At 31.0% G+C, this 26,226-nt stretch overlaps 5 protein-coding genes across 5 annotated transcripts in view; 1 reads left to right on the top strand and 4 right to left on the bottom strand.

Moving 5' to 3' along the window:
• The window catches only part of nAChRa7 (nicotinic acetylcholine receptor alpha7 subunit), a 207,017-nt gene extending 204,215 nt beyond the window's left edge, over window positions 1–2,802 (bottom strand). The window contains exon 1 of the mRNA XM_029318891.2: window positions 1,694–2,802. Coding sequence (XP_029174724.1) covers window positions 1,694–1,742 — 49 coding nt within the window. The 5' untranslated portion in view covers window positions 1,743–2,802. The remainder of the gene's footprint in view (window positions 1–1,693) is intronic.
• Window positions 2,803–15,376: 12,574 nt separating this feature from the next.
• On the top strand, window positions 15,377–17,912 carry Rpt5 (26S proteasome regulatory subunit Rpt5). Its single transcript, XM_029318895.2, has 3 exons — window positions 15,377–15,538; window positions 16,294–17,427; window positions 17,711–17,912. The coding sequence occupies exons 1-3, from the start codon at window positions 15,497–15,499 to the stop codon at window positions 17,819–17,821; spliced, it is 1,287 nt and encodes a 428-aa protein (XP_029174728.1). The 5' UTR covers window positions 15,377–15,496; the 3' UTR covers window positions 17,822–17,912.
• Window positions 17,913–18,498: 586 nt separating this feature from the next.
• tsu (40S ribosomal protein S12 homolog tsunagi) lies at window positions 18,499–19,657 on the bottom strand. The gene is made up of 4 exons (XM_029318903.2): window positions 19,475–19,657; window positions 19,015–19,161; window positions 18,674–18,935; window positions 18,499–18,592 (listed from the first exon to the last, which is right to left on the bottom strand). Exons 1-4 carry the CDS (start codon window positions 19,533–19,535, stop codon window positions 18,562–18,564), a joined length of 501 nt encoding a protein of 166 aa, XP_029174736.1. The 5' UTR covers window positions 19,536–19,657; the 3' UTR covers window positions 18,499–18,561.
• Window positions 19,658–20,630: 973 nt separating this feature from the next.
• Window positions 20,631–22,730, bottom strand: LOC114943313 (uncharacterized). The gene is made up of 4 exons (XM_085485308.1): window positions 22,475–22,730; window positions 22,075–22,256; window positions 21,374–21,600; window positions 20,631–20,812 (listed from the first exon to the last, which is right to left on the bottom strand). The coding sequence occupies exons 1-4, from the start codon at window positions 22,593–22,595 to the stop codon at window positions 20,728–20,730; spliced, it is 615 nt and encodes a 204-aa protein (XP_085341434.1). The 5' UTR covers window positions 22,596–22,730; the 3' UTR covers window positions 20,631–20,727.
• Window positions 22,731–23,508: 778 nt separating this feature from the next.
• LOC114943311 (uncharacterized) lies at window positions 23,509–25,918 on the bottom strand. Its single transcript, XM_029318902.2, has 4 exons — window positions 25,675–25,918; window positions 25,321–25,484; window positions 24,202–24,500; window positions 23,509–23,777 (listed from the first exon to the last, which is right to left on the bottom strand). Exons 1-4 carry the CDS (start codon window positions 25,736–25,738, stop codon window positions 23,714–23,716), a joined length of 591 nt encoding a protein of 196 aa, XP_029174735.1. The 5' UTR covers window positions 25,739–25,918; the 3' UTR covers window positions 23,509–23,713.
• Window positions 25,919–26,226: the final 308 nt, after the last annotated feature.

Here is a 26,226-nt window from a genome sequence, read left to right as displayed (position 1 = left end):
GTTATACATATGGTAAATTACATTAAATCAAGACCTTTAAAAACACGCCTTTTTAAAAAACTTTGCATATCTATGGAAGCTCAATACGAATCTTTGCTTTTGCACACTGAAATAAGATGGTTATCCAGAGGTAAAGTGCTATGCCGAGTTTTAGAACTTAAGAATGAATTGTTGGCCTTTTTTCAAAATGAAGGTACAACTACAGATGCTTTTGTAAAATGTCTTGAAAATGATATTTGGTGTTCTAAAATGGCATACTTAGCTGATATTTTTAATTATTTAAATAGCGTTAATACAAGTATCCAAGGAAAAAATGAAAATATTTTGACATCCACTGACAAACTGTCAGCATTTCAAAAAAAAATATCTTTTTGGAAAAATCGCATATCAGAAAAAAATACAGTAGATATGTTTACTTCGCTTCATAATAAAAATGTCGAGGAAATTATTTCCGTTATAATAGAACATTTAACACTATTGGAAGAAAAGATTACAAGTTGCTTTCCTTCTTTAAATACAGAAAATTTTGACTGGATACGAAATCCATTTGGCACAGTTAATACATCGAGTTGGGAATTTTCGTTACAAGAAGAAGAAGAATTAATTGCCTTGTCAACAGATCGTACTTTAAAAATAAAATTCTGTGAAATAACTCTTGAGGAATTTTGGATTTCTATCCAAACTGAATACCCAGGTCTCTACACAAAAGCATTGAAAATTTTATTACAGTTTTCAACATCGTATTTGTGTGAGCTCGGTTTCTCAACGGTCACCAACATAAAAACTAAAAAACGTGAAAGACTTACTAATATAGATGAAGAAATAAGGGTAGCTATATCACATATTAGACCTGATATTGCTGAAATTTGTAAAAGTCGACAAGCTCAGGTATCACATTAAAATTGATTTGAAAAGTTCCATTTTTATGAAAGAGCTGTTTATAAAAAAGTTTATGAAGAGTTTATAAAAGAGTTACTTTAGTTGCAAATTTTATGAACATAATTTTTTTAATTAATGTTTTTTTTACTGTTATGTAATCTGTAATTTATAATTTTTAATAAAAAATATGTTTATGCACATTTTTATTATTCATTTTATGACCTTAGTGATTTTTGTGTTCCGCAAATTTTCTTTATAATCAAAAGTGTTCCGTGAATTCAAAAAGGTTAAGAACCACTGCTCTACATCAATATTATTCGCACAGGAGATAAGAATTCGTAAAATAGAGAAAGAGAGAGAGAGAGAGTCACTATGACATCATAAGCCACGTATGAGAAATGTCGGCGCCACTAGTTATTATTTAGAATAATCAACTATCCTCTGCTAGAAGGCAAGAGATTGCAATTACATTTAACATTCATTTCAAGTATAACCAAAGCACTCACAATTTGCTCACATATTCGTAATGTCGCAAAAAAAAAAGAGAGAGAGACATCAGAAACCCGGGGCAACGGGTGACGCGTTATGACGTCGACGGACACTTGTGGAAGGGACGTAAAAGGTGTACAGTGTAGGAGTGTAAAAGGTAGACACGGAAAAATTCGAATTTCTCGTCGGAGAGAGACGAGGCAACCGGTGGACGGAGTTCGCGTTGCGAGCAAACATAAAAGGATGAAACGTGGGGAAAAACTCGTCGGCCGACTAATGGCAGAGCTATTCTCCCCACAGAAGAGGGATGACAGAAATCACTCACCGGATGCCGCCAGGGCTATCGCCGCGACGAGCGTCCACGAGCGTCTCATGTTTAATCGCGGATGAGTAGCCAGGCTGCTAGCGAGGCTGCTACTCCTCCTTCCTCGAGGACCACCACTTGGAACAACACCACCTCCACGTTGGCGATTTCCTCTCCACCTCCTTCTCCGCCACCGTTGTCGCCGTCGCAACCGCCACACCGCCGCGCGTCCTCCTCCTTCTTCTCGCACGTGGCTGCCGAATTTCGTCGGGCGAGAACGCGGACCTGGCTCGTCCTCAAGGCTCGCCCGGTCGCGTCTGCACCGGGCTTGCCGGATGCATCGTCCTGGGTACTCCGTCGGGGGCACGTGATCCACGCTTCCGGCGCGGTGGTAGTCCGCTGCTGTCCCGTACCGGACGACACGATCCGTGCGCACTATGGTCCAGAGGGTGGTCCGCACCACAACGCGGCATCGTCGGGCAGCGCGGACATCTCTTTGGCGATTTGGTCTCGCCCTCTTTCCTCGATCTCGCGATTGTCACCGAGAACGTTGTAGTTGATCACGCACGATTTTAGCCTCGATCTTGGCACCAGCAATTGCGTTATCACAGGGACAAAGCTGACTTCCGCGGATCTCTACTATGTATGTATGTATGTATGTATGTTATGTATGCGTGTGTGTATGCGTGTGCGTATGTATATGCGTGTACGTACAAAACAGGCTCAGGGACGCATCCGCAGTCCGCTCATGGATTCGTTCCGCTCGTCGAGCTTCCCGCGTACGCTCGCAGCATCGGGTCAGGGTGAACGACAGGGTTCACCCTCGGTAATGTGGATCTTGGAACGCGCGCGATCGCCAGGATCGCGAGAACATCCCTCCGATTTCTCTTCTTTCTCTCTCTCTCTCTCTCTCTCTCTCGTCCCGTTACGCGAGAGTAAACGCGTGGTTAACGCGGAGACTGGCCCTTTTTCGAATCTCGGGGTTGTATAGGGCTACTCTATTACTCTCTCTCTCTCGCTCCCGACAGGGGAGGGGAGGGGGTGCTTTGTCAGATGCGGCCTCGCCGGCGACCAACGCTGGACTGAGATTCATTTGGCTGCAACGCCGCGCGGTACTGCCGCTTCAACCCGCTTTGGCGCTAGCTCTGTAGTAGCTAACCGCCACCGTTCACCACCTCCGGACCTCTTCGTCGCTCGTGATATCTTTGTCATTTCTCTCTCTCTCTCTCTCTTTCTTCCTACTACCCCATTCTCTACCCCCGTCCATATACCTGCCAGTCGCCGCGCGCGCGTCTAAATCCCTCTTCGCTTCTTTCACCCCCGTATCCGTCGTTCTACCTCGATCACCGATGCTGTTCGTCTCTCGCAGCTCTCCTCTCATCTCGCTCTCGCTCCATTTCTCTCCCTCTTCTTCTCCCTAGAACGTTCTTGGGGTCTCGTCACATGTATACCTTCTCCCACCCTTCCCCACGATTTCCTTTATCTTTGTCCCACCTTTGCTTCTCGCTCGCTCGTTCAACCCTCGACGGCCCACATCCGCGCATCGTGGGGTGGCGTGGTACACCATGCGGTACGACCTGCCTCCCCTCTCTTGTTCTCTCCCCTCCCGCATGATTCCTCGCTCTCCGACATCCCTCTTCCTCCCGGGGCTATAGTGCATCCCAACATCGTCGGAGAAGAGAGAATCGTTACTATGGCGAGATCAATATGATAGAACGGCGCATGCCTCGGTATCCTTATACCTCTCACACTCTCTCTCTCTCTGTCCATCAGTACAGTTCCGCTCGTTTCGTCCTCGTCGCGCATCAGTGCCCAAGCCTCGTCATCTCGCACTCCATCCGCGAGCAGGCCTTTCTCTTTCTCCCTGAGAGATCCCCCGATGACGTCCCCCATATCTCGCGTTTCCTCGCGCATACATCCCTCTTCGTCTTGGCGCGTACCGCGTGCCAGACCGTGGGCGGCATTGACTTAAGTCGGTTCAGTCAACAGAGGACTGCATGCGGGAGGATACCGTCCGGCCTCTCCGGGTCCGGATCCGACCCCCGGGATGTTCTCCTTTTCTCCTCTTGAATGAAGCAGAAGTTTAAACGAAACAACGGAAGTTGCCGTTACAGACAGATAGATCCGCTCGGAATCGTAATCAACGATATTTTGATACGAGATAGAAACGAAATAGAGTAGCGATCCTAACTGTATTTTTCATTCACAGATGATGTTGGTAAATGGAACCGGATTGATCTTTTTTTTTTTTTTTTTTTGGATGCGGTAAAAAATAAAATTATACGTGCACCAAGATATGTAACCGACTGTGTGATGCGGTAGATCTACGTCACAAATCGTGCCAGAATGTTTTCGTGAATAAGAGAGGGAGAGAAAATTAGTAGGGTGCCGATTATGATGAGATACCATTTAGATTTTCTTAATTATTTCTAAAATATATGCAATTAGGAAAGTATCTATATACTGTTTTTAATCGTCATTTCATGTAGTTTTAGAAGTCCTACCTTAATAAGTTAGATCTCGTCAGTTTTTTTATCAAAACCAAAAGGTCTCCTAATATGAGATACTAGCTGATCTTAATATGAGAAAGCGCCTTTTATTAGATAAACTTAATTTTATTGTTATTAACACCAAAAATAAAAGACATATAGATAAATTGATACACAATTGGATCTGTTTATCCGACGAAGTAAATGACGCAAACGTCACACATTTCAGATGTACGGTGTCGTTACTAAGACGCTGTCTCATATTTAGAACCTATCTCATAATCGGTACCATTACCTTATTGCATTAAAAAAAAATTTAATTAAGATTTTTCATCTGAATAATATAATATAATATTGAGAGAATATAATTAAGATACATTTTCTTTAAATAACACAGTTTCTAAATTTTAAGGAGAAATAAAAAGGAGGAAAGGGCGATGGTTATATAAACGTTGTTTACACATTTTGAAGGGATAGTTTGCATATTCCGCGAAATATTTCAATCTTGGTTTGCTCTGGCGATTTTTATAAAACAAGTAAAAAAAAATTCCAACAACAGAGAGAGAGAGAGAGAGAGAGGGAAGAGCTCTCGTTTTTTCTTCTAGTTAGAAAAAGGGGTCGCTCGGACGAGGGTTAACGCTCCGATGGCCCGATTCTCCTTTGTGCTGGCCTTTTCTCCGTCTCCGATGTTGCGCTCCGCTCTTCCGCGTTACGCGTCACTCGCATACTCGCGTATCACGCGACAACGGTGACATACTACAACAGTAGCATGCGATGCATCGAATCGCATGATCATAGACGACCGCATTCCCGATTAGTCAACCTACAGTCTGAAACAGCCTTGCGCTTCCATCTTCGATAGAGACTATCGTACAATTTTTCATTTAAATGGCGAATTCAGGGCGGATTTTTTCTTACAGAACCAGTTTTCGAAGAAAATTTAATATGTAACATTTGAAAAGATATTGTTAAAATTCACGTTAAATAATTTTTAATATTTTCAGTATTTTGATTGTATCACAAATGTTTGCAGAGAAAATCTATCATTACGATCATTAAAAGCCTTGCGCTTCCATCTTCGATAGAGACTATCGTACAATTTTTCATTTAAATGACGAATTCAGTGCAGATTTTTTCTTACAGAACCATTTTTCAAGGAAAATTTAATATGTAACATTTGAAAAGATATTGTTAAAATTCACGTTAAATAATTTTTAATATTTTCAGTATTTTGATTGTATCACAAATGTTTGCAGAGAAAATCTATCATTACGATCATTAAAATTAAATTATTCCATGTTTTGTAAATGTTACGAAATGTTGGGAAATTTAATGCGATAAAAATAAAGACTCTCTCTCTCTCTCTCTCTCTCTCTCTCTATATATATATATATATATATATATATATATATAAATGCAATTATATTATCGAACTAAGAATATATACGTGACTGTCAGATGATAAAACATTGTCTATACAAAATTCGCCCGTAGAAATCCGATTCTATAATGCTTTAGCGTTGATAACCCGGAAACACGTTGAGCGCACCGTATTTACGTTTGCATTCACTGACGTCCAAATTCTTTCTTCGCGATTTCTACGATGCTGCTGATAATAGTCGCGAGTTTATACACTCTGCTGGCGTCAAAGTTGCAACGTTTCTCGGGCAGTTTTTGAACAGTTTCCGCCACGATGCTCCGACGTTCTTCGACATCTCTTCGCGTTTCCGCTTCTGATTGTCTGTTGCATTTCCGCCTCAACGGTCCTTTACACTTTTCGATCCAAGTTATTTGACGCCGTCCAATCGTGAAGAATAACCAATGTGAACTTGACGTCTCGCAGTTTGCGATCGACTGCGAAAAAGCAACATAACTTTTCCGCTTTTCAGTGCATGCAATGCTCTTCTTGTTTCCGTTCCTATCTGGCACCGAATCGAATCAAATATTTCATGTAGTTCAACTACGTGCTTAGAGTCATAATTGTTCATCGACATCTCGGTATTTACGAGTGGCGTCGAGTTTTAAAAAATTTAGAGCAAGCACAAATATACATATAAGATTTGTCTCCCCCGTTGGACAAAAATATAATATAGATAGTAAATTATCACATTTAACGCGATAATAAAAAAGAACAAAGTAATAAAACAGTTTTGGAATTATTAAATATATTTTATGTTAAATATATTTTATAATATAGGTATTTAATCGTGACAAAAAAAGTATAAGAATTATATATTTCTTACATATAATTAATATATAATCAATTACATATACACGAATAAATGCAGAAAAGATATTAAACATATTCTTGGAATAATTACCTTGTTCATTAATTTCTGCTAATGTAAGATAAACTAATCGATATTCAAGAATGAAAACTTGAAGTTTATACGACGTCAAGAGCTCTCACTTTGAAAGTAGAGTAAATCAAGTTTAGTCAGACGAATTAGCGAATCTGAATTTATAAAGTCGAAGAAGACTCTTGCTTTGGACGAAATGTCTATATACAAATCTCTTATCATTTTAATGGTAGAACCAAGTGATAAATATTTTGTAACATTTTGCACATTCATATATAAATAATTCCGCGGTATTCGAAAATAAAACGGCGTAACTTACAGCGGCTATTGTACGGTCTTCCGATAAGTTACAGGGTTCGGTGACGTCGTCCATCAACATTCCGCCTTTGTTTCTTTGCCATCCCGGCTGTAAGCTATCGGCGATTATTGGCGCAACGTTATTAATATTATCGATTAGTCGCTATTACCTGTGTATTACCCATTCCGTCTCGCTTGAGAGACATGAGAGACACGCGGGATCTGCATCGCGATGAGACGCTAATTAACCCGCGAATGCGATATCAGGGGTTGAAGACTCTCGAATGTAGATCGAGATTGTATCTCGCAATTTGCGGTTGGTTCTTCACCGCATTTGTTATATTTATTCGCGTCGTAAATAAATTTCGGACACTTTTAACCTTAGCAACTGTACATCGGCGGCAAAAGTTATTTAATTAAAATCAGTTAAGGGAGACGATCAAAACGAAATTGGCGACCACATTAATTACTCATAATCCTTCTTGCCTCGCGACTAAAAATTTATTTCAAGCTTCGAGCTGATAAATTAAAGTAGCGATCGTCAAACAATATTTCTTTCAATGAAATTATAAATCTGGAAAAAATAATTAATTGAGATTTTCTTAGAGTTTAACTTTATTAGAATTTGAATGAATAAAACATTCTGCATTACCTGAATATATTCGTCTATGCATATATTTTATATCTACGGTAAGCATGCTTAACTTATAAAAAAATACCGTGTGAATTTGAAAAAATAATTGCATAGGATTTGCGTAAATTTTAATTGCATAATATTTCCGTAAATGAAAACGCATCTTACATGCTTCGTGAATTTGAAAGTACAAGATCACCTGCAGACAGATGATAAATTACTGCACGTAGTCAACTTCTCATGAACTACGAAGCGTGTACGTTTGAAGGATTTACAGTAAGAGGATAATGGGTTTTTCATTTGTTCTCCCTTTAGCTGAATACCGTATTAAAAATATTAATTAGAAAGAGCGAGAGAGGAAGAGAGGAAGACAACAGATTAATAAAATCTACTAAATGTTCTAAATTTTAAATAATTAAATATATTCTTTTTGTGTGAAAATTTGAAATTTTCAGTCACATAAATGTAATCGGTCCTAATTAAATTTACAATTAGAGATTCATGGTAAAACCGGAATTTAATGAAAAGAGGTTTTCTTTCATTAAAAAAAAAAGTAATAGATTATCTATTTTCCAATCTCAATTTCAATAAAATCAATAATTATATTCAAGGCAGATACGCGGGCGGAAAGAATGACAAAAGAGATGAGGCCGATGGAAAAAGAGTCATTTATCATTTGAGAGAGATTGCGAAGTTTTGAGAATCGCAAGTTTAATCAATCAAAACTCAAAACTATATTTAATAATAATTGCTTGTTGACGTAGGGTAACTTAATGTTTTATAATACCGTTAAGTTATCTCAAAGTTACATCACTGATTTTCTAAACTTCCTGTGAACCTCACCAAACTTTATCACATTTTTTTCCAGGGATAACGCGTCTTTATCCGCATAATATCATCAATTAAAACTATTATTAGTTTGACGTTACTTTATCCGAAAATTTAACGATGCGATTTCAAATCGGTATCACTGGGAGATTTTCTTAGTTTAGCGAATGAAGCGAGGGTGTAACGCAACTATCTCATTACTCGACCACCAACGCAGCTGCTTTCTTTCTGTCATCGTTACTTTGAGTTTTCACCGTGTCGCATTTGACGACAAACTCCTCGACGCTAAATAAATAATCGGTCTTTTTCTTTGTCGGGGGTTGGATTCGCGCTCGATTGTGCAAACGAAGGGATGAGATTCGCGTTCACCTTGTTGGAGGTTCTGTTTGCACACCTGCACTCTCTCTTCCTTCCGCCGAGTCCAATTAATGGAATTACCTCGCGCCCGCTACAAAGGATTTATTTTAACAATCCTGTAGCAGCGTTATGCTCGCGACCGGAACTTGGCCGGAAGGAACTCCCATTTCCGCAATTACCCTTCGCGATGCGCGCGCTTCTTCAATTAATGGCATCTTTCGCTTTAAGAAATACGCCGGTCTCCTCTAGCTCTGTGACGCGGACGAGTCCTTGTCAGGACGGAAGTTACAGGACTTAAGGACGAGCTATAGCTAGAACGGTTGGTAATTAACATGCATTTCCATGCGCGATGAAATTGAGTACTTGGGCTTAAAACTTTGCACCCTCAAAAACAAGATTGGATGGTCCAATTTCCGGAAACGTTGACTCTCGACAATGGCTTATTTTGAAGTCAAGCGATTCTCTCGAAAATCAGCTTCTTGTTTGACGCCACGAGTGAGTTTCGTGTTTGCATATTAATAAATCTTAAATTGAAGCTCCGGTGCCCAATTCCCCCTCAAGTAGCTTCTCGCCGGAAAACGCTGGAAATCGGGTCACCGTTGGTTTTTACCTCGTCCCGTCGATCGACTTTACCGAAGTCGGTATCCTCCCGTTTTTCAGAAGTTTGAGACCGAACGTCGCGGCAAGGTGCCGCACTTAAAAGTCACTACCGAACGTCGTCGGAACGTTTTGCAGGCAAGCTTTAAGTAAAAAAGAAAAGGACGTGCACGTGGAATGTGGGTCAAGTCAGCGTAATTTAATAACGTCTGGCCTAAAAGGTTTCGCGACGGCTTTTGATGGCTGTCGTGAACGTTAAATTCCGAGCGATGCACTCATCGATGCTTATTACTATCATAAAACAATGAAGACTCGTAAATTTATCATTAATAGATACGCGCGTATCGGCAAAAATTATGTATATTAATTACGGTATCTCGGCAAAATTTCAAAAGTTTATCTCATCTATTGCATTTATCATATGCGAATTTTAATCGACAGTTCCTGATATTGAATTTAATTAAAGCGATCTATTATATGAAATAAAGCAAAATTTTAATAGTGTACGTGTTTATAACCTTTTATATCCTATACGCATAAAATTGCGTATCATTTATATAACATTATTAATACAATATATATTCTCTCTTATCCCACCGTCCAATAACGATTAATTATTGCTCAATTAATTATTACGAGATAAAGTTGATCATTATTTATTACATTAATAATTAATTAATAATTGTGTTGCAAACTCTTACGTCGTATCGCGACAGCAAACACGCAAGAAAGAATTGCATAAGATTTTATGCATTATCGGGCACTCAACGAGCTGTCAGTAATTAATCCATCAAGCGGAATAACGATACACAAGGCGAATATCAAATTCATCGAACAACGCTCGTGCAGAACAATATTCGAGCTTAATTAGCGTACATTTACATGGTCACTATTTAGCATTTCAACGATGCAATCTCGCATGTAGCTGCAACAACATATGCATCTGGAAAGCGCCGAAACTTCAGAAAATATAAGATAAATATCAGAATAGTGAGATAGGGAATAATGCAGAATAACAATATTGCTATTTACTAATAATAATCATTATTCTTATAATATATCTGCAGTTTCTTAAATTTAACTCTTAAAAGAATTAATTAAGACTAATACACTTAGCTCTTCTTAAATCAGAAGATTAATGTCAATGTCAATTTTTAGGGTTGTTATGAAGAATTTTTGGAAAAAGATTGAAGGAAAAGTATAAACTAATCACGAATAATACTTGGAACGATTCTTTATCGCTAGAATAAGAGGGTCGGAGAATTATCCGAAATTTATAGGAACCAGCGGAAACATTTATTATGCGATACGCGATACGTGTTAGCATTTATCAGAAAAGTAATGGAGCGAGGACTGGTATTTTTGACATCAACAACCCTCCTCGCATGTACCGTATCGAAAACGATATCGTCTTCCATCGTAAGTAAGAGACATAATAACTTGGAAAACTTGCGATGTTCGTTAGCGCGGGAAATTTGATCATTCTTCGTTATATCGAATAATTATATCGAAGCCATCAGTCTTGTTGGTTAAACCAGATAGCCTTTAGATGGCCTTGTCTTAAAATTTATTTTTGATATATTTGCTGTTATATCAATGTGTCTTTTATGCTCTTTTCGAATTGTATTAATATAATTCATTATTTCTATAATAACTTTAATTAATTATTAATTATTTAGATAAGATTATGATTAAAATAATTTTTAAAATTGATTATAGACTATGTGTGTAATTTGTAATCGGTAATTATAAAATATAAGATTATTATTACTGTTTTTTTTCTTTTGAATATTTATCGCATCTTTTTGATTTCTAAGTAAATAAAAAAGAAATAAAAATACGTGTATATATGTATGCGATAAATATTTTAAAAAGAACAGTAATAATAATCTTGTATTTTAAGTTATACACATAGTCTATAATATTAATTGTAGTCAATTAAAAAAATTCATGCATAATCTTATCTAAATAATTAAAATTAATTAAAGTTATCATACGTGTATCAATTATTTCATATATTTATCATAAAATTATCTCCATTTTACAGTATTTGATAAATGCACTTAAAATTGGAAATATTGACAAAGTTATGAAATTTAAAAATGTTATGAACAATATCTCCATTTCCTCTATCCATTTCCTTGATATTTACAGAGTTATCGCATTTAAAAAATAAACAAACTCCAATAAAATAACAGAGTTAAAAAGCATAAAGTGATAAAATCGAAGAAAGAAGGAAGAAAAGTTATTTATATATCTTATTTTTATAGCATAGCTATAAATTCTTAAAATCGGAGAGATTAATTGCAAATAGTTTCTTCTTTAATTGGTTTACGTCACACATGTTGAAAACATAATATTGTCTCATAGGTAATTAATAGTTAGTCAAATATGAAAAATTACACTGTTCGACAAAAAATGACTTTTTTGAACACGAGACTAATTGTTTCTTATAATTTTATAAATACGAATCCAGTTTCCAAATTGCTCCATCACATTAGAATTTTGAGAAATGTTTACTTAAATTTGCAAAAAGGGCTATTTTTATTAATTTCGTCATAGTATAACAATAATATGTGACGTGCTGCAGAAATTTTATTGCAATCAAAATAAAGTATGTTGTCAGGATTTTTAACCCTCAAAAGAAATTTTTGGTGTCAGTTATAATTAATAAGATATTCATAGTTAAGTATAAGCTGTGTTGCAGAAGTTAGCTGCAATTAGGTCATTGACGATTTACTAAATAGCTTTTAAGAATTTTTTAAGTCATTGAATACGAATTCAATGTCAAAATTGTCCAATTAAAAATGGTACTTAATAAAAGAAATGTTAAAATTTAAAAAATTCTTTTTTTTATATAAATTCACCATATATATTGAGTTCACCATTTTAAATTTGACAATTTTGACACTGGATTCGTATTTAGGGATCTAAAAAACCTTTAAGATTAAATGAATAATTGAAATCTATGTATTTGGTGAATCGTCAATAATCTAAGTCACAGCTAACTTCTGCAATATAATTGACCATATAACCGACATCAAACATTCCTTTTTATGGTTGAAAGTTCTAACAATATATTTATTTTTATTGCAATAAAACTTCTTTAGCACGTCACATATTGTAGCAATAATATAACAAAGTTTGTGAAAAGATCATTTTTTTGCAACTTTAATTTAAAATTTTTCAAAATTGTGACGCAATGGAATAATTTAAAAATCAGATTCGTATCCATATAATTATAAGAAACGACTGGGCTCGTTCCAGTTAATTTTTTTTGTTGAATAGTGTTATAAAAGATCCGAAATAAATTTCTACTCGGTGGATTTTACTGCTTATAAATGTGCAAAAAGCGAAACAAAATGCATGCACATAGAATCGCACGTGTTTTCGATTCGTTTATGAACATTTGGTTTTATATACTTTTCTTGCACTTCATCGAGGTATTATTAAACGTGACTCAAGATATGATGACCAAGAATCTCGCAGAGTTGATAATGCGCGGCTTTGAGTTATGATCGGTTATAAAAACTCGGAGTCGACGGACTCTTATTCGACAGAGGACGTCGATATGGAAATTCGATAATATATATCCCTCCAGATATATTTTACACGCCCGCGATAAAAGTTGTAAAACTCCCGGCACTTCTCTTAAGACCTGAACTTCATAACCGGGGTAAAATCTGATACTTTATACGATTCGGGATCGTGCTTAACAGGTCGCGATAGTTAGCTACCGGTAAAAGAAAGCATAAGCACTGTCGATTTATTGAGCGTCGAACTTTCTTTGCCAATTTAAACACGATAATTCTTTCTATTATCAACTCGATTATAGAGTGCAAGTAATGCGTATAGCATATTGCGATTTTTCAATTTCGGATCACAAATGTACATATACGTTTTTATATTCTCATTCTAATAGGAATATTCACATTGAGAGATTTATTAATCGCATTTATTATATTTATAAGTTATCGAATCGTATACGACTATGTATTCAGCAACAAAATTATTTAGGGATATGCTATTTTTTGATAAAATCTGCTCTATAAAATTTCGTATATGTGCACTGAAAAAAAATTGACAACTTGACTAAACCTTTCGATTAAACATTATTTTGCTAATTGAATATATAAATATATTTAATATAAAATATATTTATATGTTTAATTAGTAAAAAATATTTAATTGAAAGGTTTAATCAAGTTAACAATTTTTTAGTGCATTTGAACGTGCATATAGCATATTATTTTACACGCTTTGCATAGCCAAATGGTAATGAAAAATTATTGCACAGGGACAAGCGCAAGTTGCAGCTCGTCCCTAAAGTAAGATTTGGTGTTCAGGCCACGTGCAATATATCAATATGTAAATTAACTCATTTATTAACTGTCCTCGCACTACAGGCTCATATATAGCGTACTTATTTACGTGTGCTATAATTATTCTGTAATTAGCCTTCAGTTATTCTGTAATTAACGTTAATAGAGTTTAATGAAAGCTGCAGTTATCCGTTATAAACTCGTTGCTTACCGATTAGCCCGAACACGCCTAGATGCATCCCTTAGAGATGCAAGCCATAGTAGACGGATGCACAGTGGTCCTCGTATGCAAAACTTGCAGAAGTATGGCATCTTCGCGTAACATTGTGTGTGTAGGTGTATCCTGCACATTAAATAATTTATCGCAAATTATGAACTTTGAAAACTTGGAAAAAAAATCGTCTTATTAGATATACTCATGTTTTTTTGCTCGATGTTTATAATTTCTCATTTACAATAAAAATTTATAATTTTTTATTTACAATAAAAATATTTAAATGCTACGCGATTTTTATATATCTTTTTAAATGGTTGTAATTAATTTTTATTTTATAAAAAGAAACACAATGTATCCTAGAAAATGATTGTTATATTGTGCTTCTTTTTATATATAAAATTAAAATTATAATTACAATCATTTAAAATGTATATAAAAATTGCGTAGAATTTAAATATTTTATTTATTGTAAATAAGAAATTAATAAAACAAGATTTTATTATATTATATATTTGTAGATTTATTATCGTTATATCTTTTCGTTTATGTATATAGTAGTATACATGTATGTATATGTGTTTGTGTGTATGTGTATATATATATATATATATATATTAAATTTTAACATTTTTTTTATTAAGTATCATTTTTAATTGGACAATTTTGACATTAAATTTGTATATATATATATATATATATATATATATATATATATATTTACATTCAATTAAAAAACACAGTTGTGATATTTGAGTGCAATATATACATAGAAAAATAAAAGATTCTCTATTTGTGCAATACATATATAATATGCAAATAAAAAAACAATAAAATTTTATCAAATTGAATACTTAAAACGTCGCTAGTGGTATTTAAAATAGGAATGATATATTAAATTTGACCCAAACTAGCCAAGAAATTTTTATTTTATTTGCACAACGTTTCGACCATCTGTTTTTGGTCCTTTTCAAGTGAAAAACTAGAACTATTTCAAATGTTTTTAAAAAATTCCGATAATCATATTGTTTAATAATCATGACAACAGTGTCAACTAACTGCGCTTTTAAGAAATATGTAAAAAATTTTTAATTTTTGCGTTTACCTTCAAAAATGTTTATTAATTAATCAATTGTACCGTTCTAGTTTTTCACTTGAAAAGGACCAAAAACAGATGGTCGAAACATTGTGGAAATAAAATAAAAATTTCTTGGCTAGTTTGAGTCGAATTTAATAAAATTTTAACCTAATAAAGCATTGATATGCAAATGATTTACGTACAAAGCACACATATATATACATGTCTTTTTCCGAAGATATATTTCTATATCAGACTTTAATTAAGGACTCTTAAATCTCAAATAGAGCTTTTTTCACACTAATGCTTACCTAATTAAGAGCAGAATTGAACTGGAAGAATTAATTGAACGCGAAGCGAAGCGCGCGCTTGTATTATCTAGTCTCTCGCAAAACGTGAAACTTTCAAATTTAAATCAAAATGGAACAGCACGCAAACGCGACATGTGCTGTCATCTATCGGTGTGTGCTATATAATTTTAGCCAAACTAGTCGGTACAATCATGTTGCTTCCCCTCCTTTCCTTACTCGCAAATATATTCACACGTCACAGAAAAGGTATGTAGTCTATGGTCGAAGAAAGAATATCAAGCGCATTGTGGCATATAAGCGAATTCCCTAGATGCCTTAGCAGCCAAACAGAAAACGAAGAAGAAGAAGGAAGAAAGAATTTACAGTAAGAAAAGAGTGATTAAGAAGGAGCTTTTAAATGGCTACGCTCGAGGATAAATCTATTTGGGAGGATGGCGAGGTACAAAACTGATTGTATTTTTTTCTTTTTAAAAGAATAAAATCCAACTAGAGAAAATTATTTAATACTCATAAGTACTGTGTTTTATAGGTTATAGCACTGAATGACAAGCATATCTAAGCATATATATATATACGTATACCGTGCTATATTTGTCAGCAATTAACGCAAATTAATTAACATTTTGATTTTCTATTTTATACATTTATGCTCTTTCAGTATAATTGAATCTAAAAGATTGATTATAATGAAAATATATTATTAACATTTTCCATTCTGCATTCATATTACAAGGAGAAATAACATTAGTCAAAATTGTTTATCATTTGTTTTCTTTCATCAAAATTTTGTGCTAAAAAATCTTCCCAAAATTATAAAGAGTAAGAATAAAATTTTATTTTAATTTAATTTGATTAATGTGTGTAATTGCATTTGATTTAAATTTACTCTGAATCGTAAGAGTATACCATTTCTAGATATAATAAAATTTTTGAGAATTGAAGATTGTAGATATTAACCATGAATATTTGTGTTGCAAATGTTGCGTATTCAGAAACACATTTGTTTTTCTTGTGTACAGTGATTATAAAAAATATAGTTGTCTAGATAACTTTATGTTTTATTTTTAATTCTCTAAAATATATAATGTATTTATATATAAGTACAAAAGCATATATCCTTGTTACACATATAATACTTAATAACTGTTGTAACAAAGAATTCTATGAGAATGACTACGGCACTTTATTTTATAGGAGACACTGGGAGAAGATGTCCTGCGAATGTCCACGGACGAAATTGTATCACGTACGCGACTTCTGGATAACGAAATCAAGATAATGAAGAGCGAAGTGATGCGAATTTCGCATGAACTCCAGGCACAAAACGATAAGATCAAGGAAAATACAGAGAAGATCAAAGTGAACAAGACCCTACCGTATCTAGTGTCCAACGTCATCGAGTTGTTAGATGTCGACCCGCAGGACATGGGGGAGGAAGATGGGGCGGTGGTCGATTTAGATGCGCAGAGGAAGGGCAAGTGCGCAGTTATAAAGACGTCGACCCGTCAGACATACTTTCTACCTGTGATCGGCCTGGTTGACGCCGAATCACTCAAGCCAGGTGATTTGGTAGGCGTGAACAAAGATAGTTACCTCGTGCTGGAGACTCTGCCGGCCGAGTACGACGCCAGAGTCAAAGCCATGGAAGTAGACGAAAGACCTACAGAACAGTATTCGGATATCGGTGGACTGGACAAACAAATTCAAGAGTTAATAGAAGCCGTAGTATTGCCTATGACGCACAAGGAGAAATTCGAAAATCTAGGAATACAGCCTCCTAAGGGCGTTCTACTTTATGGCCCTCCTGGAACTGGAAAGACTTTGCTAGCTAGAGCCTGTGCCGCTCAAACAAAATCTACCTTCCTAAAACTGGCTGGTCCGCAACTAGTACAAATGTTCATTGGTGATGGCGCAAAATTAGTTAGAGACGCTTTCTCCTTGGCCAAGGAAAAAGCACCGGCGATAATATTCATCGATGAGCTAGATGCTATCGGTACAAAGCGTTTCGATTCGGAGAAAGCGGGTGACAGAGAGGTACAGCGCACTATGTTGGAGCTATTGAATCAATTGGATGGTTTTAGCTCGACCGCCGACATCAAAGTAATTGCCGCCACGAATAGAGTAGATATTTTAGATCCAGCCTTGTTGAGATCTGGACGCTTGGATAGGAAAATCGAATTCCCGCATCCCAATGAGGAAGCCAGAGCGCGCATCATGCAAATTCATTCGCGCAAAATGAATATGTCACCAGATGTGAATTTCGAGGAATTGTCCAGATCAACAGATGATTTTAATGGAGCGCAATGCAAAGCTGTTTGTGTAGAAGCAGTAAGTCTTTTTCACATATCGATCTAATTATACTAATAGTACAAATATAATTACTTATTCTCTTTAGAATCTAAAATTAAATAAAATATAAAACTTTTTATATCCAAATATAATATTAGTCTTATTTAATGATTAATCATTATTTGCATTCTTAATTATTTTATAACAATTAATATTGTTAATATTATACCATTTAAAAGTCATGATACTTGTTTAATTAACTTACGTCTTATTCTAATTCAATCTTTTCTACATATAACTGATCAAAATGATGTGTTTATAGGGTATGATAGCATTACGACGCAATGCAACAGAAGTGACTCACGAAGATTTGATGGAAGCTATCAACGAAGTTCAAGCGAAAAAGAAAGCAAATCTGAATTATTATGCTTAATATGCTCTGCCACTCATTAATTATTTATTAAGATACTTTTTGTATAATAAATATAGTAGAGAAAAAGTAATAAATATTGTCTCAATGCTTATAGATTTGTTAGCAAATATAAATTATATATAATAAACGGCTAGATATAAGTATTTTTCTTTGGAAGTATATTCCGTTTGTAAAAAGAAATTTTAAAAAAATTCTATGCTTATTTTACCGTTTTGTTTTTTTTTGTATTTCTACAAATACATACATTATTCAATTATTTCACAATGGTTGAAGTCAAACGTATCAATTTACTTTTAATATGAAATACATATTACTTATTGAAATTTAAATATGTATTTCAAATTTTATCAATTAAAATTTTTATTGAATATTATTTATAATGCCACATTAATCATAAAAATAAAATTTTAATGATTAACACTTAAATGTCATTTACTATATATGCTTTATTAAAAAATTTATATAATGTATAAAATTAAAAAACAAAAAAATTTGTCTATAGGAAATACTAATACTTGGATAAAGGAACTGTAAATTAAAATATCATTAATGATTAACATTTAAATGTCATTTACTATATATGCTTTATTGAAGAATTTATATAATGTATGAAATTAAAAAACCAAAAAATTTGTCTATAGGAAATAATACTTGGATAAAGGAACTGTAAATTAAAATATCTGTACGAAATCTTTAATGTTTTCATATATACGATACATTATAGTTTATTTGTTCTATGCTTATCGCCTCCTATGACTTCTTTTCCTGATCCTATAAAATATGTATGTAAAAGAAATATTAATATATATAAAATTTAAAAATTTTGAGAAATTATTGTATGGGATTACTTACTTCTTTGGTCCTTTTACGAAGCACCAATCGACAGAAATAGCCTGACCTAAGATTTCTGTACCATTTAGAGCTTCTTTTGCAGCTTGTGCTTCCTTAAATGTTTCATATTCTACCAGTGCATAACCCTTCAGAAATCCTGTCCTTCTGTCCAAATTTAAGTGCAAGTTTTTTATCTGGCCAAATTCAGAGAATTTATCCTGAATATCATCCTCCTGTGCCTCTTCATGTACTGAATTTATGAACAAAATCCATCCTTCCACAGCTGAAAACATGAAGATAATAAGAATAAGAGTATATTGCATGTCTCGCAATTTAAAATGTTACAAAGAAAATATTCTTACATCTTTGAGGACCAGGCTCATTATCATCTTCTTCAACTACATTCATGGATTCATAATGACCAACGTCATCTCTTGTTGATACTAATTCCGCACCATGACCTCTGCCTTTTCTTCTCTTTGCCTTCTCCTTAAGACGAGCAATACCCTCTAAAAATGTCAAAGTAAAAATCTATACATTATAATTCGAATATCACGATATCATTTTATAAATATTTGCAAATATTTAATGAATTCAGCTGAGATTGAGAGAAAACTTGCAATCTTTTTCAATATAATTATAGCTTATTTTAAATTTTTATGCACGAGAAAGAAAGAGAAATATGATATTCGGCTTATTGCAAATAATAAAAATGCATAAATATATGAGGACAAAATACAATAGAAAAACATCGAAAAATACGAAAATAAGGTTATAAACTAAAATTGATGCTTGCAACACTCATAAAATTCTAAGACTTACGATCTCCTTCATCATCGACTTCAAACTCCTCCGCGTTATCAATGTCCAAAACATCCGCCATGGCTAATTAATATGTAAATATTTCTCTTTTATATCTTAATAAATAAGAGAATAGGATGACAAATTCTCTCCGAAAAATAAAACAATGATCTTCAAAGAGTATCACACATACACTAGAAAGCAGCCATTTTGGCGTCTGTGATGTGAGACTCTTCCTCGTTGCTGCCATCTACATTTTGAACGATTTTATAAACAGTACTAGGTATAATTTTATAAATTTTATAAACAGTAATATAACTATATTTATATATGTAAATAGTTCACAATAGAAACAAATAAAGGAATTAACAGTTTTCATATGCAATAAATTTTAAATATATTTATCATAATTAATACAAAAATATACATATATAACATAACATTAAAAAATGTACGTATGTCATCCTTTATCAATATGTATTATTATAATTTAATTATTTACCGTATAATTAATTAATTATAAAATAAATAACTGTACAAATAATACAAATATATATATATATGTAAATGCGCAAATGTATATTTATAAAAATTATATAGAGATGTAATTTCTTTTCAAGTCTATACATAAAAAGATTTTTTTAATAGCTTATTAATATTAAATAAATCGTGTTAATATTTTAAAAAATACAAAAATAAGCAATTTCTTTGTACTAATATTAATATATAATATTAATTATAATTATAAATATAATTATAAATATTTAAAATTATCGAATTAAATTATAATTACAATAATTATAAAAAATATATCTTTATTTTTACAAATGTGTAAAAAAAAGTCTTGTATATATAAATTCGTATACATATACATTAAATTCTATTTTTATATTTCTAAAAATATAAAAATAAAATTTTAATGTATAATATAATATATATGTAATAATATAATATATATGTATATATATATATATATATATATATATATATATATATATATATAAATATACTAATATACTTATATATATCGTCAAAGTTATCTACTAAATATCTATAAGTGATTTTCCTATATGTTATTTTTTATAAATGGCATTAAATATAATAAGCTTTTGTTAATATACGTACATCGTCAAAAATGTAAAATATTTTCATCGTCAAAAATGTAAAATATTTTCATCGTCAAAAATATAAAATATTTTATACAAGCAATTTCTTATATCTTCTTTGTAATAACTGCATTATATAGTCTAATATGCAGGATAATGAAATTTTATTTATAATTCAGTTTCTAGATAAGGACCTCTTTCTATCACTCGAAATTCTTGAAAATTTTTATATTTTTTATAAAATTGATATATACTGTAAATTATTAGAAATAAAAAAGTAATTTATTATATTATATTTTTGATATAATGCTACTACTATTCTTATTAAAACAATTTATTAGTATTTTCACAATTATAAGTAAAATAATTTTGAAATTGATGAATAGAATTGTTTCATTATAATGTGATATATAAAAGTATTAAAACAGCTTAATCTTTAATTTAAAGATTATATTATCAATTTAAACTTTATAGAATTGCAATAAAAATTAACTTTACCATAAAAATAAACAAAATTAGTTAAGAGAAACTTCATTGTTCTTCGCAAAACTAATTTTTTTATAAGAGTTTTGTTCTCAATTATAAGTAATTACAATTGACTTTTATTACTTCGCTAACAATAAATCAACTCCAAAATCTCAGCTAAGTTATCATTAAAATTAAAAATTAAAGATTTACGAGATATTATTTATATTAAGCTATATAAATACGAATTTGTGAAATCTTCATGAATATATATGTTTAATAAGTAAAAATCTAATGTGTATATAATAAATAAATGTAATAAATTAGTAAATTAATTAATCGAACGTACCTCATACTCCAAACTCTCATATATAATATTGCAGTAGCGACAACAAAACAGAAACAAAAAGAAATGCCAAGTAAAGCGATAACATGAACGATATACCAGTTATCCAGATCCCATAAATATAACATGAATATATAAAGGATTGTAATGAGACCGATAATTAAGCATCCAGTTAATATAAAATTAAAAATAAAAGACCAATAATTTTTTCGACACAATTTTCTGCAATACTGTTATAATATATATTAGTATCATATACACACATTCAATAAAAATTAATAATTCTAGCAAAATTATTTATAATTATCAAAGAAATTAAAACATTGTTGAAATTATATGTTATCTTTATTTTATTTGTTTTTTTTTATCTATTTTCATTTATTTTATTATATATTATTTTTTATGCTAAAATTGGTTTATTGGACTGTTGTAATAAATTATAAATTAATCGTACAATATTGTATTAATTCTGTTACTATATATAACTAACAATAAGCTTTATGTTACTTTGGCATATGTATTTATGAACTTTGATTTTAACAATCTGCTTTTTCTAACTTGCTTATATTTCTGTGAGAATATAACATGTTTTTTGAGTTGCTAAATAATCTATGTTACAATAAAAAAATTAATGTTTTGTCTATCAACTTATATTCTGCTATTTTTTGCAAACTTTATACGATTATCAAATCTTTATGACTCACCGATAATAATGATATGTGCTTTAATTCTAATGGATAACGAACTCTACAATATGGACAGCAAAGGTTCTTGGACAGAAAATGTTTTTCGTTGTTTACAGATTTTTCTAGACATTTAACGTGTACAAATTTTGAATGATCCGTACATTTACATGGATGACACATGATCTTTGATTTATTCACACCTATTATAAATAGATTTACATGAATAATTGTTTTTTAAATAGTATAATAAAAATATATATGCGATCTTTTTAATAACTAGATTACGCGTGTATGTGCATGCCAGAATAAGTTTACAATATAAAAATACATAAAGAGATTTCAAAAGTTTTATTCCACAAATATCTTTTTAAAGAGCAGAATTTATCATTCGAATTATTAAAAAAAAAAAACTGCGTACCCTTCTTGCCAACGCAAATCCAGCATTTATAATTAATTGTAGGTTCCAACTTTACACGTTCCAATTTTTGCGAAGAATTCTGTACATCTCTAGAAATTTCGTTCAATTCAATCTCTTCCATTTTTAATTATATTATTAATTTATTGTGCAATAAAATCGATTATATAATCCACAGCAATAAATTATTATTGTAATGCAAAAAATCAATATCATCAACAAATTTTATAAATTTTTATCTGCACGTCGTCACTATATAGTTATTTTGTTAATACTGTTATCTTTGACATTGTTTTGATTTATTTATACTCTCCTAATAACAACAGCTATTTAAAATTTAGGATCTTGAGATCTAAAAATTCTAGAAAGCTACTTTTACTTTTATTGTATACATATTAACTTTCTTTTTGTTATCTATTTAAAAAATATACTTATAATCGTTGTTATCTAAAAGTACGCGCAATTTATATATTTTAAAAGAACAATTTTAAAAGGATGTGTATATGCAAGTGTATGTGTGAGTTATTTATACATATTTATTCTTGAATAGTGTCTTTATTTAGTAATCATAAGTTATGATAAAAATATAAAAATAAAATTATTATTTTTTATGTATGTATGTATATAAATCGTAAAAAAACACGAAAGTATCATGATACAAATTTTTACATTGTCAAAAACATAAAGAATGCACTTCTGTTATCTAATTTAATATTACAATCCGAATTTGTTTTATATTATAAAGAAAATAATATTATAATATTATAAAGAAAAGAACTTTATATGTATTGCATGTATAGTTTTGTATATTGTATAATTCTGCATTGAATATTTGTGAAAATATATAAAAAATGTAATTTTCTTTTATATTTGTATACAGCAAAAGAAATTTTAATAAATTGATATCATATTAAGTATCATATATTGCATTCAGATTTTTGAAAATATAAAAATAAATTTGTACTTATGTGCACATAAAGAAAACAATTATGCATATAAAAAGAGAAATTTTATATTAAAAAATTTATTTTTTATTTGATATACTACATTCGTGTTTCTGAAAAATATAAACATAAATACGTTTTTAATATATGAAAAAAATATCATATATGAACAATTTATTCATAATGTCATATTAGTAATCATATTATAGTCAATTATAATATAAGGATAGAAGTATAGAATATAGATATAAGTATAGAAACATTTTCTAATAGCCCACGATTTTTTCTTCTGTGACTTTTATTTCTCGATTCCTTCTATACCATAAGTGATAAGTTTTATTGATTTTGAAGATAGATAAAGGCTAAAATAAACAACTTATTTTGATTCATAGTGTGTAAACTGATACTATATGTACAGGTATGTACCTGTATGTATATATATGAAATATTTTGTGATTTCCACATCCACAATTAAATTACTTTTCATTAAATATAGTCATTTTATTGTAATAATATAGAAAGTCTCAAAGCATGTTAAGTAGTCTTCACGATAATTTTAACATAACACGTAATTTTAATGTAAATGATGAAGATTGTGTGATAATATTTTCAAGATTTTTTCCTAATAAAAGTAAATTATTTGTGTGTGTGTGTGTGTGTTTGGATTCGTCGCAACTTCATCACTTTATATTAAAATGACAAATCGTAAAAGTTTTATTAAAAATTCAACTAAAATAGCTAAAAATATAAAAAAATTATAATATAACTTAGTTAATTTGAACGTACCTTACAAGACATGTGAAAAATACTAATGCCTCCGTCAAAAATGGTATATAGCCATATATCACATTCATGCAAAAGATAATTATTAGTACGCAAAATATAACTGCAATCATCCAAATAGTAAATATTTTGGCTTCTTCGAGTGAACGAGATATATTAACGACCACGTAATTATTAATACGAAATATATTATAAAATAGAAAAATAGATAGATAGTATAATATCATCATGAATATTATGTGAAGAAAAGAATCACAAACTTTTTGAAACGTACTGAGCAATGCATCTGTGTTTCGGCACCACTGTCAAAAATTAAAATTATTTGTAACATTTAAATTAAATAACTGATAATTTTTGTAATAAAATCAAAACCAATATTGAATACTCTTAATTTTCAAATATTGTTAATATTGTCAAAATTAATATTTTCAGTTTACTGTTATTTTTATATTGTACTTTGCATGCATTTTATATATATATTATTTAATAAGTTTAATATTATCTTGTGTCCAAATCATTGATTCTAACTAAAATAAATGTAATTATTTAATAAATTATTTGTGTTATCAAAAATGACTCCATATATCAAAAGAAATAAGTATAAAAGCGATAAAAGATAATAAATTTTTTTAAGTATAAATATATAATATTACTATAAATTCTCAATTTTGATAGAAAAAAATATATTAAATTAAGTATGAAATTCGATGTAATGTGAAGAACAATAATAATCTGATTTGTAACATTATTTTAGTAGGTTTGTGTGCTTATTCTTCTCGCGCTAAAATTCCGATTAAAATAAATTAAAGTAGCTTTATTTAAAGATGCTTATTCATTGTATTGAATAGTGCCATGATAAATTGTAAACTGTTTGCAAAAAATGATACACATTCTATTATAATATTTTTGCTGCAAATATTTATATATAAATTATAAAAACTATAATTTTTTTATATTTCATTGCTTTCATTACTATCCACTCATTTTGTGAAAACAATTTTTTTAAATTATAAAATAATTTATTGTAGAAAATGAAAAACTTTTCTCTTTTTCCAAAAACTATCACTTGTTCTCTCTATTCCTTATAAATATTTTATATTTGTCAATTTTTTCATGATTTACCTCCAATAGTGACTCGTTCTTCGATACTAATGGATAACGAGTTTTACAAATATCGCAGTAAAGATTGTTCGTAATATTTGCCGAATACTCTAAACAATGAATATGTATAAATTGTATAGAACCCGCACATTGACACGGACTTATGAGTCTTCCTTCGTTCTCACCTATAGTGTAAGCAAATTTATATATAATATTTTATTAGTAATGACTTTATATATATGTAACATTTGTTAAATAGAAATTAATTTCTTTTCTTGTTATTAAGTAAAACATTTTTAAATAATGATATTCGAAGATAGATAGATAGATAGAGAATTTAATGAAATAAAATGTTTTGTTAAAAAGAAAATATACCTTCATAGCAAACTCGACATATAGGTGCAGAGGAATTACTGTCCGTTCGTTTTAATGGAATCATTTTAGGAATCGATCAGTATATACTTTGAAAATTTCGCAAATTTAAAATCTAAATGTCGTAACAGCTGTTACTCTGTCAATTTACTGTTATCTTTAATATTATAAGGAAATATTTTGATGTATTTATATATATAAGGACGGTTCACACAAACAACAATAATTGCTCGGAACATGTAGCACTTTTATCCTTGAAAGTTTTAGTTTTTTTAATTGTTATGCATATTTAAATTTATATTAAACCTGTTATTCGTAGCATATGTAAACATGTAGTTTTTAATTTAATTACTCTAAATAAAGATATAAAAAGTTAATATTATATAACAATATTTTAATAAGTTAAATTATATTCAATTATTAAATATTATCTATTTTGATTGCACGCTTTATATACGCTATATATATACATTTTATAAATAATTAATAAAAATGACATGTTATATGAACACAATAATTTTTTATTTTATGTCATATGAATCAACGATTTTATTT

This window comes from Nylanderia fulva, unplaced genomic scaffold, assembly GCF_048542155.1.
Source record: "Nylanderia fulva isolate GAGA-0341 unplaced genomic scaffold, ASM4854215v1 Scaffold36, whole genome shotgun sequence".
NCBI classification, from domain to species: domain Eukaryota; kingdom Metazoa; phylum Arthropoda; class Insecta; order Hymenoptera; family Formicidae; genus Nylanderia; species Nylanderia fulva.
Note: the sequence above shows the minus strand (reverse complement) of the source record. Positions and strands in the feature narration are given on the sequence as shown.

Excerpts from the sequence above, each read along its gene's own strand:
- Rpt5 (XM_029318895.2), top strand. The coding sequence starts at position 15,497 with ATGGCTACGCTCGAGGATAAATCTATTTGGGAGGATGGCGAG. Across the intron at positions 15,539-16,293 it reads CTATTTGGGAGGATGGCGAG|GAGACACTGGGAGAAGATGT; the intron begins GTACAAAACTGA and ends TTTATTTTATAG. Across the intron at positions 17,428-17,710 it reads AAGCTGTTTGTGTAGAAGCA|GGTATGATAGCATTACGACG; the intron begins GTAAGTCTTTTT and ends ATGTGTTTATAG.
- LOC114943313 (XM_085485308.1), bottom strand. The coding sequence starts at position 22,595 with ATGGAAGAGATTGAATTGAACGAAATTTCTAGAGATGTACAGAATTCT. Across the intron at positions 22,257-22,474 it reads GATTTGCGTTGGCAAGAAGG|GTGTGAATAAATCAAAGATC; the intron begins GTACGCAGTTTT and ends TATTTATAATAG. Across the intron at positions 21,601-22,074 it reads AGCACATATCATTATTATCG|TATTGCAGAAAATTGTGTCG; the intron begins GTGAGTCATAAA and ends ATATTATAACAG.
- LOC114943311 (XM_029318902.2), bottom strand. The coding sequence starts at position 25,738 with ATGATTCCATTAAAACGAACGGACAGTAATTCCTCTGCACCTATATGT. Across the intron at positions 24,501-25,320 it reads AGAACGAGTCACTATTGGAG|TGGTGCCGAAACACAGATGC; the intron begins GTAAATCATGAA and ends AATTTTTGACAG. Across the intron at positions 23,778-24,201 it reads TTTTTCACATGTCTTGTAAG|CCTTTATCTATCTTCAAAAT; the intron begins GTACGTTCAAAT and ends TGTTTATTTTAG.
- tsu (XM_029318903.2), bottom strand. The coding sequence starts at position 19,535 with ATGGCGGATGTTTTGGACATTGATAACGCGGAGGAGTTTGAAGTCGAT. Across the intron at positions 19,162-19,474 it reads AGTCGATGATGAAGGAGATC|AGGGTATTGCTCGTCTTAAG; the intron begins GTAAGTCTTAGA and ends TGACATTTTTAG. Across the intron at positions 18,593-18,673 it reads TTCGTAAAAGGACCAAAGAA|GATCAGGAAAAGAAGTCATA; the intron begins GTAAGTAATCCC and ends CATATTTTATAG.